This window comes from Dermacentor andersoni, chromosome 8 (genome assembly GCF_023375885.2).
Source record: "Dermacentor andersoni chromosome 8, qqDerAnde1_hic_scaffold, whole genome shotgun sequence".
In the NCBI taxonomy this organism is placed as follows: Eukaryota; Metazoa; Arthropoda; class Arachnida; order Ixodida; family Ixodidae; genus Dermacentor; species Dermacentor andersoni.
Window position 1 is genome coordinate 112,668,419 of NC_092821.1, and position 15,515 is coordinate 112,683,933.

At 46.9% G+C, this 15,515-nt stretch overlaps 1 protein-coding gene across 1 annotated transcript in view; it reads left to right on the plus strand.

The window, feature by feature from the left end:
- The window catches only part of LOC126529215 (uncharacterized), a 233,015-nt gene extending 218,089 nt beyond the window's left edge, over window positions 1–14,926 (plus strand). Inside the window, exons 3-5 of the mRNA XM_050176814.3 lie at window positions 1,217–1,567; window positions 2,459–2,706; window positions 6,316–14,926. Coding sequence (XP_050032771.1) covers window positions 1,217–1,567; window positions 2,459–2,706; window positions 6,316–6,471 — 755 coding nt within the window. The 3' untranslated portion in view covers window positions 6,472–14,926. The remainder of the gene's footprint in view (window positions 1–1,216; window positions 1,568–2,458; window positions 2,707–6,315) is intronic.
- The last annotated feature ends 589 nt before the right edge of the window (window positions 14,927–15,515 follow it).

Consider the following 15,515-nt stretch of genomic DNA (forward strand, 5'->3'; position numbering starts at 1 on the left):
AAAAGTTCCAGATCATCGTTACTCTATAGTTTTCTGCGGATACCAAGTGGTTATTTCATGTAGAACAGCTTAAAAGAGTCTGCGATGTCTGAACCACTGCCGTTCTGGCTGATAGACTACGTCGCTGGAGGGACATTGGCGGCACGAAAAACTTGAACGATAATTTCGCTCACGAAATAAAATGCGCTAAACAATGTTTTCATTCTTAACGTGAGGGCACATATTGTAATTGCGAAATTGAGGTCGAAGAGTGTCCAAGATCTCTCCTTAGGAGAAATCTGAAGGCTACGCTTCCACTTTAGATTTATGCGACATTAGCATTTGCTAGGAAATGCATTAGCGTTCCAGCTATGAAGGTTTACAAGAGCATGCGCCTAGCAGTTCGGGATGGTCTGAACATGACACCTAATTTATTTTAGAAAAAGTTTGGCTAAAGCTATCTGAAACACCGCGTACGCATATCAGGCGTAACGTAATATCAGCGCACGAACTGCGAAAGGTATGAGCAGCCAGAAAGCTTGTGGAAATGTTGAGCTTATGTAAAGCAAGGCGCATAAAAAGTAACAAACACTTACAAAGACACCGATGCCTTAAATTCAGAATACTGATAAAATGAAAACTGTTTCACACGAGAGCCCACAATACGTCACCGACACTAGAAAGTCATCCCAGAGATACAGCACGAAAAATATTACATTGTGTCTATGGTCTCCATAAACCAACTGGCTAAATTTGATATCGGCGCTTTTACGTGGCAAAACCGCTATCTGATTACGAGGCACGCCGGAGAGGAAAGAATCTGAATTAATTTTGACCACCTGGGCTTCCTTGCCGATGCACCCAATGCACGGTAAGTGGGCGTTTTTTGCTCCTTTTCCTTCCTTTTGTCCCCGACCGAAATCGACACAAGGCCACGGAATTTGATTACATGACCTCGAGCTAAGCAACACAACGTAAGCTAGTTTTCTGGGTCTAAACAACTTTCGCAGTGCAAGCAATAAAGCAATACAATAAATAAATCGTTGACGTTAATTTTCTCCTATAATCCATCTTTACTACAGCGAACGAGTACCGAAGGGGCACTATTTCGGCGTCTAATGTGACGCAGTCTTTTTCCTTACAGTGTCCCCTTCAGCTCCATTTCAGCTTGTTCAACTTCGACGTGCCCAAACATTCGCCGCACCCATTTCTCTCTCTCTCTCTCTCTCACGTGCAGGCATGAGCCCTCACGGGTCGCTGCGCGGTCGGGGTGGCGGAACCGGAAGCGGCTCCTTCCTCAGCGTGACCGGTTCGCACGGCCACACCAGCTCCAGCGCCACCGTCAGCCCCGACGCGTCGGCGACCAACAAGTACCGCTTGGTCGTGCTCGGTGGTCCCCGTGTGGGCAAGTCGGCCATCGTGCACCGCTTCCTGCACGACAGGTTTCTCCACGACTACAGCGCCACCGTGGAGGAGTTTCACCGCGGGGAGTACGACGTCGGCGGTGGCGCCACCGTCGCGCTCGACATCCTGGACACGGGCGGGAGCTTCGAGTTTCCCGCCATGCGGCGCCTCGCTATCGACTCCGGTAAGCTCTAGCTTACCCTTGAAGAGAGAGAGAGAAACAATAAAGGAAGGGGAGGGAGTTTAACCAAACGCACGCTCAGTTTGCTATCCTGAACTGGGAGAAGGGAACTATAGGGCACTAAAAGAGAAAGAAAGGGGAAAATATAGCGGCCCACAATGTCTATGAAACGGCAGCCGAATGGGAGAAGGAAACCGATAGGCGTAAAATGAGAAAGAAGGTAAAGGCAAAAAAAAAAGATAGCGGCGCATCAAATCCATAAATGGCAGTTGAAGCCTGTAAATTTTCGAAGAAGGCAAATAGAGAGCGTAAGGGTAATGCCTTGGGTTGGGAATGAGTGCAGCGACGTGTTGAAGGACAACTTTACCGTTTGAAAGACGAGCATGACACATGTGCGTCATCTCGTATGGCCTCTCCTTTGTAATTTCTGCCAATATATGGTGTATATACTGCAATGATTCAATCTAACCGCCACATTCTCCCCGTTAAATGGGAAAGAAAGGGCAGTTTATTTGGGTGCCAACCTTTATGCGGGATTGTCTTTCCCTAGCTCTCTGCCTTGCTAAAACTACCCACTGCACCTTGGTTTCCATAGCAACTTGGCTCGCCCAGTGGAGGGTAGACTCACCGGTCCGAGAACCGACAACCGCTGATCTGTTAGAATAGCAGAATCAAAGCGAAGCAAAAAGAGAAGCAGCAGAATATGGCCGACAGCTAAGTGGTGTGCCGCAGAACAGATGTAATTGGGGATTTACCGGGGAGAGTCGCTTTTGTTCTGCAGTGGACGCGCAAGAGCGCGATGACGATGATGTTGAGGCCTGACATTGTTTACCAGCTACCCGTCTCCTTCTTTCGATTTCCCCACTCCTCCGCATCTCAACCTATCCGTTACAGGCGATGCCTTCCTCCTCGTGTACGCGATCGACGAACGCGACTCGTTCGAGCTCGTCCGCAAGCTGCGCGACGACGTGCTCGCTGCGCGCAAGGCGCCCCCTATTGTCGTCGTGGGAAACAAGACGGACCTCGAGTCGCATCGCCAGGTGCAGTCGCAGATGGTCGAGCCGATCGTCTGCATCGACTGGGAGCACGGGTGGGTCGAGTGCTCCGCGAAGGACAACACCAACATCGCCAGAGTCTTCCAGGTACGCTGCCGGCCAGGCTGCGACTGTCTGAAGGGACGATAACCCATTCTCATAGGCGTTTAATGATTGTTGTAGCTGCGATTGATCGTATGTGGGCTTGAGGGACGAACGAAGCAAAATATGAAGAAGAGAATAGCCCAAACACGGTTCTTATTGTTGTCGACATTGAATGTCGTACATTTACTAGTCTGTGGCAGGCGCATGCATCTTGAATCTCGCCCAGTTGCAGTGATAACTAGAGGTGTTTGAATTGTGCAATTTCGAAATAGAATATAGTGAGAATATGCAAGCACAGCAGCGTTCTAATTTTGAATTATTTGCATGATGTAGTCTCCTTTCTTATCAAAGGAAAATATATAGTTTCCCGGGAAATGGAACACTGCTATGGCACTCTACTACATGCACATTGTGTTCGATGAAGTCTTCAAGCGCAATACTACAGCAGTGCATATGTCGGTTTAAAGTGACGTAATCGGCTCGAGATTCGCGAAATAACCCGATGTTCTGCCCAAAATCAAGGTGACTAATTGGTGGGCTACCTAAAGGCGAGTCAATCCTATTGAATGACTGCAAGTTACTGTACAGACGCTGGTTGCTAAATGCGCTCCCTGAGCAACTGGTGCCTCCCAGTTTCATGCGCGGCTTAGCTGCGGAACAATCAGTCGGAACATTGCCCATCCTCGTCGTTGTTTCTTCCGAAAGACTCCAATAAGTTTTATTATCCTTTATACTTTAACGGGAACGGATACTTCGAAAGTTCGAATAGTGAAATCTTGAATTTAGCCTACATCGGATAACCTTTGATGAGACGGTTTATATAACAACATATTGTGGCGTAGATATTTATATGATACGAAGCACTGCAGTGTTCCAGTTGGCCAGGCCAGCTTCGCGTGCGATAATTTCGGTGGCAAGGCGCGTGCAAATCTGAGTACCCTCCCAGCCGTTCGGCGCGTAAGTTTAAGCGGCACATTACAAAGCGTCCATTCTTTGCATCTCTATAAGTGCTGGCATGCTGGCTACAATCAATACGCCTCTGCACCGAATGCGGTCGAGGAGCACGTAGCGTGGTGGCCCCGGTTGGACCCTGCGCCGCTTCCTGCATAAAAGGCACCCTGCGTATCCGAACGACGATGGGTGACTAATACAAATACCGTGGCAGAATATCGTGGCACCCGCTTCAAAGCGTAATTACTCGTACAGTACCCGTTCCAGAGTAGCTGTGTTATTTTTTTCGCTCGCTGACCACAGATGTTAATTGCTATCAGCCAAGTATCATTCGACAGCGAAACAATCGCAACAGTGTTTTGCTAGCCATGCGACTTATTGATGCTTAGTTAGTGTTCCTGCATCGTACAAAGACGGAAAGGAAGATCGCGATTTCCACGCTTACCCCCGTATTCAGAAATGCTTCTTAACTTGTCTGACTTGATATAAGCGACACCTGGCGAGAACGCGCCAAAGATGCTCATTGTGTTTGCTTTGGTGCGTTGACGACAGGAGTCATTAGTGTTTTTTACTTGAGTGTCTTTACGAACCGCTCCGCTCCGAGTTGCCCCGCTAAGCCACAGCGGAGCGGCGGGCGATTTTCGCATCTTAGTTATAGCCTTAGCGTAGCGGAACGGCCTTTCCTAGTTGCAGCGCGTATGACAAAATTCAGGATAATGAAAGAAAATAAAAACTCCCAATGATCACTTTTATGAAGTAAAACGAATATATATATAACTTATTTGTCCATGAATTATCTAGACGTGCGCTTGCACTCTAAAACAAAATTACACCCTTTGGGTTGTATCTTGCCACACAACAATAGATGTCATCTGTCTTCTCCGCATTTCCTTTCTTTAACGCTACGAGCCCGGTACTTCCCAGTAACGAACGGCATGCTCGTTATCAGCATGACATGGCATTCCCGACAGGAAAGTAGCGGGCGCGGCGTTTTCAAGAAAGGAGACGCAAGCAATGCAGATGACGATTATCGTTGTGTGGCAGACATACACCTCAAAGGGTGTACCTTTGTCTAAGAGTGTGTGTTGTGCGTTACCGGTTCATTTTATCCAGTGGAAAACAAAGCGCCGTTTTGGGGAGCGCCACATGACAGCCATTGAGCTTGGTTGTGCATCCAATCCAATCCTTTCTGACGCCAACGCTAGCCAACACGCTGTGCTGCGGTCAGACAGCTTGTAAGTGGACCGTGTTTGTCGCTTCGCTAGCCCGCTTGTGGCTAAGCGGGGCACGCATGCGCACTGGCGCTTTCTCTCTGCTCAGCTGCTGAGCGGAGCATAAAGAATGCCAAACTAAAACGCTCCATTTAAATCAAGTCAAGCGTGGCCTTCAAGTTAAGATGCCTTTCGGAATACGGGGGTTAGGCTAATGCGCATATTCTACAGCTTTTAAAGCACAGCTCTTAGGCGCCCGTTTCTGGGTTGAGCGTTGGCGTGACCGCGCGAACGCGTTCGCGCCCCTGCTCGCGCGTTCGTCGATGCCGCTCATCATGCCAGCTTTCCCATACTGCACTTCCCTCTGCGAAGGCGCTGCCGCCACTGGCCCCCTGCCAGTCGGTGCGGTGATTTCGGCCTCATGTTCTCTGCCTCAATATACGGCGAAATGAAAACATGTATAAAGCTGCGCTCAAATTTCACATTAGGGAGTATCGAAATCGCCGTACATTTCTTTTTCTTCCTCGGTTTTCTTTTCCGCCTTGTCAGCGTTGTGCTAGTGAGCCCGACATTTTGGATTTCTTGCGTTGCTATCAGACAGTATCTGTCGCCGGTGTCCGTAAAAAAAAAGCAGTGAAAGCGTTTCGATCAATTATAAGCGCGGTTCCAGCACGCGTTATGTCCGTGTTTCGGGCAGCAAAAGAAAAAAAGAATTGCGTGAGAATTGCGTTCACATTACGTCGCGCCTGTTTGAGATGACGGATTCGTGATCTACACGGCGTTCACCACATTGAAAAGCGTTGTTCAGGAGCTCACCTGACACACGTCCGGCCTCTTCCAGTATCGAAGAGTTACTGACGGTATAGTCCGGAGGAGAGCGCCGTTATGTACATATATAGCTGTACCACGTGACTGACTTCCAACACTTCACTGACATTTTTTTTGTTCTGCACTTTCACACTTCTAATGCTAAGGCATTAAGATAGCGAATGTTCGTGCTCTGAAAAAGAAAGTCCGCCCCTTCGCCAGCGCCCTCCCTTTCTCTGCCACCTGGAGCCCGCCTGTGTTTACGGCTACTTGATCATCGAGCCTTAAGCAACGCGCAGAAGGTAGCCGAAGCGGTGGAATGCTAGCCGCGGCTGCGATGAAAACTGTAGCTCCGCGTCTGAGACATAAACAAGCGGCAGTGGATGAAAACGCTGCCGAAGCAAAAGCGAGAAACGCCCTGCCAGACCTTGCAGTTTGGCAGCGGGGAGCTATATCTATGGTTGCTCCTTAGCGGTAGCGAACCCGCATCCCGCCAGGTGTGGTGATGCGGTAGCGCCCGTAAATGAACTAGCGTTCGTGCGCTCGCATGGGATCTTACCCATCGCTGTCAGTACTTCGCTTTACTGGCGAAAGTGCGCTAATATTGTGCTGTTCTTCTTTTTCATCTCCGTTTGTCCCACAGGAGCTGCTGGCTCAGGCGCACTTCAAGAGCAAGGTTGCCAAGGCGACGCAGAGTCGGCGAATGTCGCTTCCCGTGAACAGCTTCAGCCGGGACCAGCTCAGTCCGGTGTTCAGGCCCAAGGGCACGCGGAAGAGGACAAGCTGCGCCGTCTCCTAAGCCAGCGACGGGGAAAGAACCGCCGATGAAAGGCAGCCAGATCATCCTTACCTGTCTCGCAACCCACGTCGGTTCAATGTTTCCACTGAGATCAGGGGGAAGGGTAGCAGCAATGCATTTCACGTGACCGGATGACGCGGGAACCTGACGCAGGCAGCTACCCCAGTGTTCCCTGAACCTCACAACCGCTTCTTCTTTCTTTGCCGTCTTCGGGTGCTCGTTTTTCGCGAGCTTGAGCTGCAACGTAGCGTTGCTTGGAGAGCGGAGTCATCTGCTCTCTCAAAAATGTATTCAAGGCTCCATAGAACATCTATAGAACATTTTCTTTGAACTCTTTATATTGTGCAAAGGCAGCTTCTGAACTAATTGGACTCGCGACGTTAAACGTTTTGTCTATCAAGGAGTGTATAATTTCCGCAAAGGCATGTCGAATGTAGCGGCAAGACCCACAAATAAACCTAGAAAAATAGATTCGTTATGCACTTTTGGCCTGCCCTTTAAAAAGGCGATTAGCGTAAATCTGCTGTCTTTTACTGACACTTTCTTGGCGCCAATTTGCTTTCTGTTGGGGCGGAATCGGATATTACGCGCAACTCTTGCAGGGGTCAAATTGTGTGGACTTGGCGTCATGAAAGGAGTAACTGTTCGAGACGTCAAAACATGCTACTTTGAGTTCGTAAACAGTCCATAGATTGCTGTTTAAATTATTTTTCTAAGGGTTATTCATTTGTTGTCACGCGTAGGCGTAGCGCTTATTCCCCCGTCGCGGGCCGCGAATGGGCAGGTTTCGCTTAACTATACAACCAGGAATCTCGAAGAAGTGTTTCTATTCCCGCAATATCGCATATCTTGTACGCATACATGCTGCACCTTCGCGAAGCTAACTTTGGCCATCCCCGCTGAGCTCAGTCAAGCTGCAACAGACAAGGATCCAGTAGGAAGTAGTAATCATGACCCGTGCGTCAAACCCGAAGTCTCCGGTTGGCTCTTAGCTGTGGGTTGAAGTTCATGATGATGATGACCTTAAAGTCGTCAAATGTCGGAGTACGCGTGGTGTGTCTGTTTCTCGATTTCATCACGCGTTTGTTGTGGTCGCCCTAACAGCGCCTGTGATCTTTCGCGCGCTTTCGAGTTTCAATGTTCCTCGCGTTCCCACTTATCTTGCCGCACTTAGTGCTAACGTCGCTTTTTTCTTACGGATTGCCTTTTCACGCTTCTCTGCGTCATTTTTATGTCGTTTCGTCATCTTTCGGGTGCGCAATATTTTCCTTCCTACAGGAAGCGTCGGAAACGTCGGAGGTATCCGATTTCGAGAAAATATCAATTAAAGAAAATTGTCTACGTGTTGGTGGGTCCCAGTTGGTTGATAATCTGCAGAGTGCACACAATATATAAGAACGGATTCGATGGCAACTTCCATGTAGCTTTGAAGTTGCTCTTGGCGCAAATGTACCGCAGGCGAATTAGTTGATCGAAGTTTTAGCTATATATTCGTAGCTACAGGATTGACGAAATATGGGTGCAGCCCCGTGGGCTTTGACGTAAATGCAGACGCGAAAAGAATACTCACGCTAAACAACGTCTTGTTAGTGCACCAGGCGGCACCCGAGAATGAGCAGTACTACTATACAAGTATTTATACGCGTTTGCAGTGGCTGAAGTGACAATTTCAGCCAGCCGAACGCCACCCTGTGTTCGTGCATGTCTCTAACTCGACGAAAGTAAGATTACAGCCAGAGTGCTTCGAGGAAGCGTTTTTACTGCCCACATTAAAGTTCCATCAAAAGCGCGTGCTCACGGACGCAGCTGGAAAAGAGCCACCACGTTCATTCTGGCCCCAAACTGTGTGCCCCGTCTTCTCTCTTTGTCTCGAGCAAATAAGTTCCCGACCATAGGCGCATTGAGCTCCAACGCTGACACAAGCCAGCCTTGGGAGCTTGTTTTGTTAAAGTAAACTTTCGCGAACGATAGCGGCTTCATGAACCAAGAGTGATAGTGAGGAGGAGCTTAAGAATTCATGTACAATCGCGACGACTTCACATTCGTATTCTAACCTGAGTGCATCTTGATCACGAAGGCTTCTTTCTTAGTTTTGTTTCAGTCAGGATGGTTCGCTGCGTAGGGACATTTGGAAAGGCAAATAAAACCGCAACATGTTTCATCACTTCCTTACGGCAGCAGCACGGAAACAAAGTGAATGCTGGAGACCTAAACTCCTTCTTCTACGCTATTATTTTATTGGTTGCCCAGATGGGGACTAGGTTAGCACGTTTCAGGGGCAACGTCAACGCTATGCTGGGAAAAACATACCAAATGCCAAGGACTGGTAACGTGCTTCGTGCGCATTGACACAGTGCGCTAAAACAAAAAAAAAAGAGGCAAATGAAAGCACGTCCATCAATTGAAGAATGTTTAGCACCTGAACTTCTTTTATTTCTTTTTTCAACGCCTAGGAAACATCTTAAGACGAGAAAGCCTTGCAAGCCTGCAACCTCCAAAAATGCATTAAACTAAAACTGGACAAAAAAAATTGTATGATTTAGCAGTGGGCATGTACAGAAAAGCGAAATGCTTGCCTTTAGTGGAAATGCGCGTAAAGCAGACAACAACTTTGAGAAGGGAATAAATACAGTTGAGATCAGCCATACGGGCTTTGTCCTCCCAAATAACTTTCTTCTATATACTGTTTATTGTTTCGTAAAAAGTCAGAATGATATTATCTTTAGTGGCAGATCCAATCGAACCAGAAAGTGGCTACAGAGAAAACCGACAAGTTGGATAATGGACAAAAAATGCGCTAACTGATTGCTGCAGTACTTGCGTTACAGAGGGCCGCGTGGGATATACTGATGTCCCTTCTGCTGATTTATTTTGCCTCGCTTAGAAGTTCCGGCTTCTTTCCTTTGCTGCTTACTTTCGTTCTTTCATATATCCTTTTTTGGTGGGGGGGGGGGGGGGGGGTGAAATGAAATACCCTTCACTCAGCGATACCAATACTTGAACAGGTATTGTGATATTAAATGCAACTCCTCGTGCTGGAATACAAATCCGTGTCGAACCGGAAATGAACGGAGATGTCTGAACCAGGGCAGCAACCAAATAGAGTGTTGTACGCTGACTTTCAGATCTGCGATGGAATCCTGTGAAGATCTTTCGGTGCAGAAGAAAAACACAAAAGAAGACAATAAAGGCAAGAGTAAAGGTGCGGAGTAGCGAATAGGCATTCTCAACGCGCACGACTATTGGACAGGAACTTTGGTTTAGGCGGCATTCAAATCAGCGGTGGCACACTGAAAGGCGACAAAAACAAAAGAGAGAGAGAGATGTGACAGCGGACAATGTACAGACCAGCTTCAAGTAAAGAAAAAACTGAAAATTGCGCAAGGTGAAAATAAAACTGGTCTTGAGGGTCGAAAAGGATGCTTGAATTGAAAAGCAGGGCGCTTGGAAACGACACCAAGGAATTCACATGTTCGAAACGAGAAGTCTCTTTGTGGAAGCGCCGTGGCAACATTTGAAATCGTTCTCGTCGCTGGCCTGTTCTTTTTCCGTAGTCTTCTTTCGTTCAAACCACGCAAGCCTGCAACTCATTTCGGCCACCCAGGCACCCACTTAGCATTCGGCATCGCGTTTGCTCCGCGGCATTCAGCTATATATATTTATAAAGTTAGCCCTGTCCTTAGATATCTGTGCGTCACATTTCACGCGGAAAGAGCATATATTCTCCGAGCATATTCCAAATCGCTTAGCCCGAAACCCCTGGTTGGCTTTGTTGTAAGGATTCGAAAACGAAGGAAGCAGGTGAAAAAAAAATATCAAGGAAATGAGGGGTATTTATGTCTGAATATTTCCTATTGCATCTCGCCTTTCATCGATTAGCGGTTGCTTGGCGAACGCAAAGCGTGTCGTATAGAATCAGTAGGCTATGATACAGTGTTAGTGGTTGGTAAGATGGCTGCATTTTGATAACGCTTAACACGCCATTCAACAGGCGCATTCATTTTGCTGTCTTGTCGGAGGCAAGTAACAACGCGCTGAGAAAATTAGCGCTATTCAAATTCAGTGAGGAATGTTGCACACCTTAAGATTTATTGTGTCTATAAATTGCGGAATGTGATGCAGACTTTGCTGGAGATGTTTGGTATAGCTCAGGATGACTTGCCACTACGATCGCCTCAGAGGAAAAGTATGTGCGCTCAGTAAAAAGAAGAAAAAAAAGAAAAAAAGAAAGCCCGCATCACACCTTCAACTTCGCAGAAGAAAGTTGTTGATATCCAAAATGGCGAAAACCATTTATTTGGCACGTGAGATAACGTCCTCTCAAGTTTTGTGTTAGTTAAAGAACAGTTCAGAATATTTTATTGACGATAATAATAAGCATGTTTCACGTAGTACAGAATGATTGCCAGCCTATAGCAAAGGACGGCAAGGGGCTATATTGTGTAGTCACAGGTCTCAGTGGTGCTTTTATACGCTTTTTATAAATTTCATAGCGTTAAGGTGGTCCCCCGAAAGGTGGCAATATTATAACTTACAGTGTTGCTATATCCAACTGCTCAGTAGAACGCACTTGTAATTTTCAAGCCACGTATGTTAATCTTTCAAATAGCCTACTCTACAAATAAAAGCTCAAATTAGCGTCTGCCACTACGTATTTAAATAGAGAACGCTTAACCAGCATGAGAAAGCAAATCTTGATAATCTATGACTCTGTATATAAATTCAATTCTCTTAGTTATTGGAGGAGAAAAACCTGTGCTGACACTTCCTGCAGATGTCAGCCGCCGTGAATGATTTTTACTATTAGACAATGAATGGCTGCACATTCTTGAAATACGGTCGTCTATGCCACGGTGCATGCTATTACGCAAGCAGTCGCGTTAAGACATCGCAAGTGATGCAGGTATGGGCACTACATCTCAGCACACCTCACGCACTGAGTGTTTGAAGACCTTGTACTGCATTGTGATCAAGTTTCTGTTTCGTAAACAACCAGTGGGCATCAAAGAATTTGTAAAGTTATAGAATTTACTGAATAAGACTGACCATTTAGGAATCCACAGTGTTTCTCATAACGCGCATTCGTAGTGAACGAGCGCATCCGGCAGTGGTTCGGACGTTAAACGTGTTTTTGTTTTTCTACACATGCTCACAGGTACTGAGAGCCTAAAGATTACGCAACATCTGTTGCAGTAAAAAAATTGACACTGCAGTGTTCCACCTTTCCCTTCGACAAATTTAGTTTGAACGCTTGGTCGACGCGTAGCTTTACAAATTTGCGCTAAATGGACCTCCAGTGAAAGCAGCTAAGCCCCAGCTAGTCAAGCTAAACCTTACAATTTGGCATTCTGACAGCCCGACTCCTCTAATGGAAGTTGCTGAATAAAGACGAAAAAGCGCAAAACGCAGAGAACAACAATGGATTCAAATTGTTAAACTGTATACGTAGATAAAGGCTGCTTCAGAAGTGCCGAATATGTTAGTCTTATAGCGAACTTTGTGATCGTCCGATCGACACCGAGCAAAAGTTAGAAACCAGTGGTAATGCGGCCTCTAAACTACCGCACTAGGCATCCATGACACTCCATAACACATCCATGACCGCATTAGCGTCCGCTCGGCGCTAGACAAGCGTTCCTAAATTATGTACGAAATTCTCAAACGCTTATAACCCTTCGCACCCAATCAGCCTAAATGGCGATAGTACAACGAAGTGGATGACGTCACATTCAAGTCACCGGCGCGCTGGCCTGAGTGTTAAACTTTGAGAATTAGAGTTCCGTCAACATTTTCTTCACTAATAATTAACCATCTCCGAACGGAAAGCATGAAACTCGACCTCTGAACGAATAACAGTTGAAACTGACTTTGAATTTCTATTTAGTGGCCCTTTAATGAACGGGTAAGCTTGAACAGGTCTCGATAAACATGCAAAAGTCAGCGTATGCCTCTCAACAAACCAGAAATACTAGTGTGGTGGTACTACCTCTTCCGACTGTTCCATTCCGGGTAAAGCGTTCTCCTCTCATCCCCTCCTACGTGACTTACCCTCACGAGGCCTTGTACCCGATGGCGAATCACTGTTCCATTTGTCAGTGCTATGTTTCCTGTCAACGGGGGCTAGTCACTGTGCAAACACCAGTAACAAAAAAAAAAAAAACGGGACTCTCTATACATCTCGTGCCCACTCCTATACAGCTCTGAATTTAGACACAACTCTGAATTTGACTCTCGGGGGCCTTCGTTCGCGTGTTGTCGTTGTCGCTACAATGTGTTCTCGCCTTGCGTGCTTCGACATCGTGTTTGTTTTCTTGTTGTTTTTCTCTGCGCGCGGCGCAGGCAACTGTGCAGCTGCGTCACGCGTCAACCAGATCGTATAAATGTGAACCTTCGTCGTTTCGGGCAGGGACAACAAGCGACGTGCATGCGTATGCAAATACAAGACAATAATCTTGATACACAAACAAACGCCCTACACACGCTCTCTGTCTCAGTCGTCTGTTCCTCGTCATTTCTTCTTCTTCTTCTCAACGTGCCCGTCCGCCAAGAAAACACCGCTTCAGCCAGAGTGGAATACACACACGGTTTCCACTCCCTCTCGTAGACTGTACAGCCTCAGTGACATCCGCCGTACTGGCGGCGAACCACCACGACTAGGTGCTGCGAATTCTATTGCTGGTCCCTCTAGCATTGCGGGGCGTCAGACCCCGGCAAACGTGGACTCGATCCATAAAGCCTCTGTTATTGGCTCATTTGCGTTGCCACCATCTTTCTTTATGCGATAACATTGAAAATGCGGGTTGTTTGGAACACGGGCCGATTAAGAGAACTCATTGGTTGATCGTGAAATGACAGGACGACCTACTGGTACGCAACTCGACTCGCTCAGGGTTAGTGTGAGGTAGCTCACAGTAGCTCCGGTGTGCCATTTGCTTATTTACTTTCTCACTCGCAATGACCTTGCTCCGCGTGAGAAGCCTGCCAAGCGTGTACGAAACCCACAAAACGAAACTGCGTTGTTAATGAGCAGAAAGCCCTCCCCCCCCCCCATCCCCCCCCCCCCGCGAGCATACCTATTAACGCTGTAGCAAGCAGCCAGCCATAGATGAATGCATGACGGTAACTATTGAAGTTCGCAAATCTCGGCGCGTAGCTTTGTTGCGAAATTCTCACGCGATACGGCCTCAAAGAGAGCTGACGTTTTTTTTTTCCGAGCACCAAACGTTAAGCCAACATTCTGGCGCTAAGGTCGGCAGACACACTACGCCTCGACGTTAGCTAAGACGGCGTGGTCGGGCCCCTTCAATATCGTGTACACGTGCCGGACGTGGAGCGCAGAACGATACGTGAACCCGCCAAATGAACCTCGATCAATGTTGCAAGGCACGCCTGCTCGACGAAATTAGTTGCGGCCGCGGGAATCACAGCTCTCTATCCGAGAACAGAGCAGAAAGATATGTGGATGGCCGAGGTATCTTGTCTGAGGGGGGGGGGGGGGGAAGGAGGGGACACAGCTGTGGTTTGTTCAACGAGCCACGGTTTCTAGGAATCCGAGCGACGAACGAAATCTGGCGTCAGAAGGCAATCACTGAGGCGAGGCTTCGCGCATTATTTGTGGCCGTTACTGCCGACTAGACCTGTTGGTGATGCTCGGGAACACAACGAGAGTAGGCCGAAATGGCCCGGGGCAACAAACCCGGGGCAAGTTGCAACAGAGTAACGCGTCAGCGGCCGTAAGCAGACCACTGATAGTTCTCGCCCGAGTCACGAACACGGAATGCTTAGTTTGCGACGAATAACAAAGTCCGGAACAATACAGACAATGATTACCCTTGCTACACTTGCAATACCCATCAGAGAAACCTCTTGCAATCTCTTCTTGCTTGGAAATAAACATTAATAATTTAGGTAGGCTGCTAATTTGGAAAGGATCGTCTTTCTTTTACTATTACTTTTCTATTTATTAAAAGTAGCTGTTTCAACTACATTTTTTTGGTCATGTGACTTCGATTGCACGGAGTCACAGACTCATTTGCAAATATTAGACATACCATGTTTTTAAGAGATATGCTCATGAGCCACTCAGTACATGACTTGCTTATTCCTACTGATGATAAGAAATAGCTTTCATGGCTGTGAAATCTCCTTTCTTTCAAAGTTGTGTTTCTACATTAGGAGGAACTCCAATGTTCACGCGCATATCGTCAGACTAATACACGTAAAATATTTTAAACAACATTTCCATTACTATGAGAGAAGGAATCATGACAAAAAAGGTCGCACATGAAACTTACTGATGGGCTCAGAATAGAGATTCCAAGCACCGCGTCGTGGTTTCGCCTTTCTCCTCAATTTTGTGATTGGACACTGTGTGGAACATCGTAAATGAAAAGAAAAGGAATGAAAAATACTCTGTGTACAAAAAACTGACACCAATAAAAGCTGTTGTGATTTAGGTGTGTCCGTTTTGTTGTCGTTCTTGTTCACAACGCAGAATACCTGCTGGCGGAAACGCTGTTTTGAACAGGGATTACACAAAAACAGGCAGAATAAGGGCATTGAACGAGACAAACATGGACCAGTGTACGATTCGGCTGTCTACCCGGGAGTGATTTGGAAGGAAGTAAAGGAAAAAAAAAGAGAGTAATCAAGGAAGAAATTAAAAAGCGCAGAACATATTTATTGGGGTGCGAGGATGATTTATTTGGTGAGTGCATGAAGATAATGACGCATGAAAATGTGCGAATGATGACAAAAAAAATGTCAGCACCCAATGTCATACTTACAGGGAAGCAGCGTATAAATATACACACGTAAATCTGCGACACAGTACTGGGCTAGTAAATGAATGTTTCATTCCTAAACATGGTTGAGAATATTTGAAGAAATTACTCCGTTCATGGTCAAGCATATGCAGTAATAGCATCTTCTTATGGGCCATGTGGCTACTAATACCAGCGAACTTCGCATCAAACAGCTCAGTCATCAGCCTGGCTTATCCAGCGCAGAAACAAATAGGATGGTTTGTTCTGTAGGATTCTCTT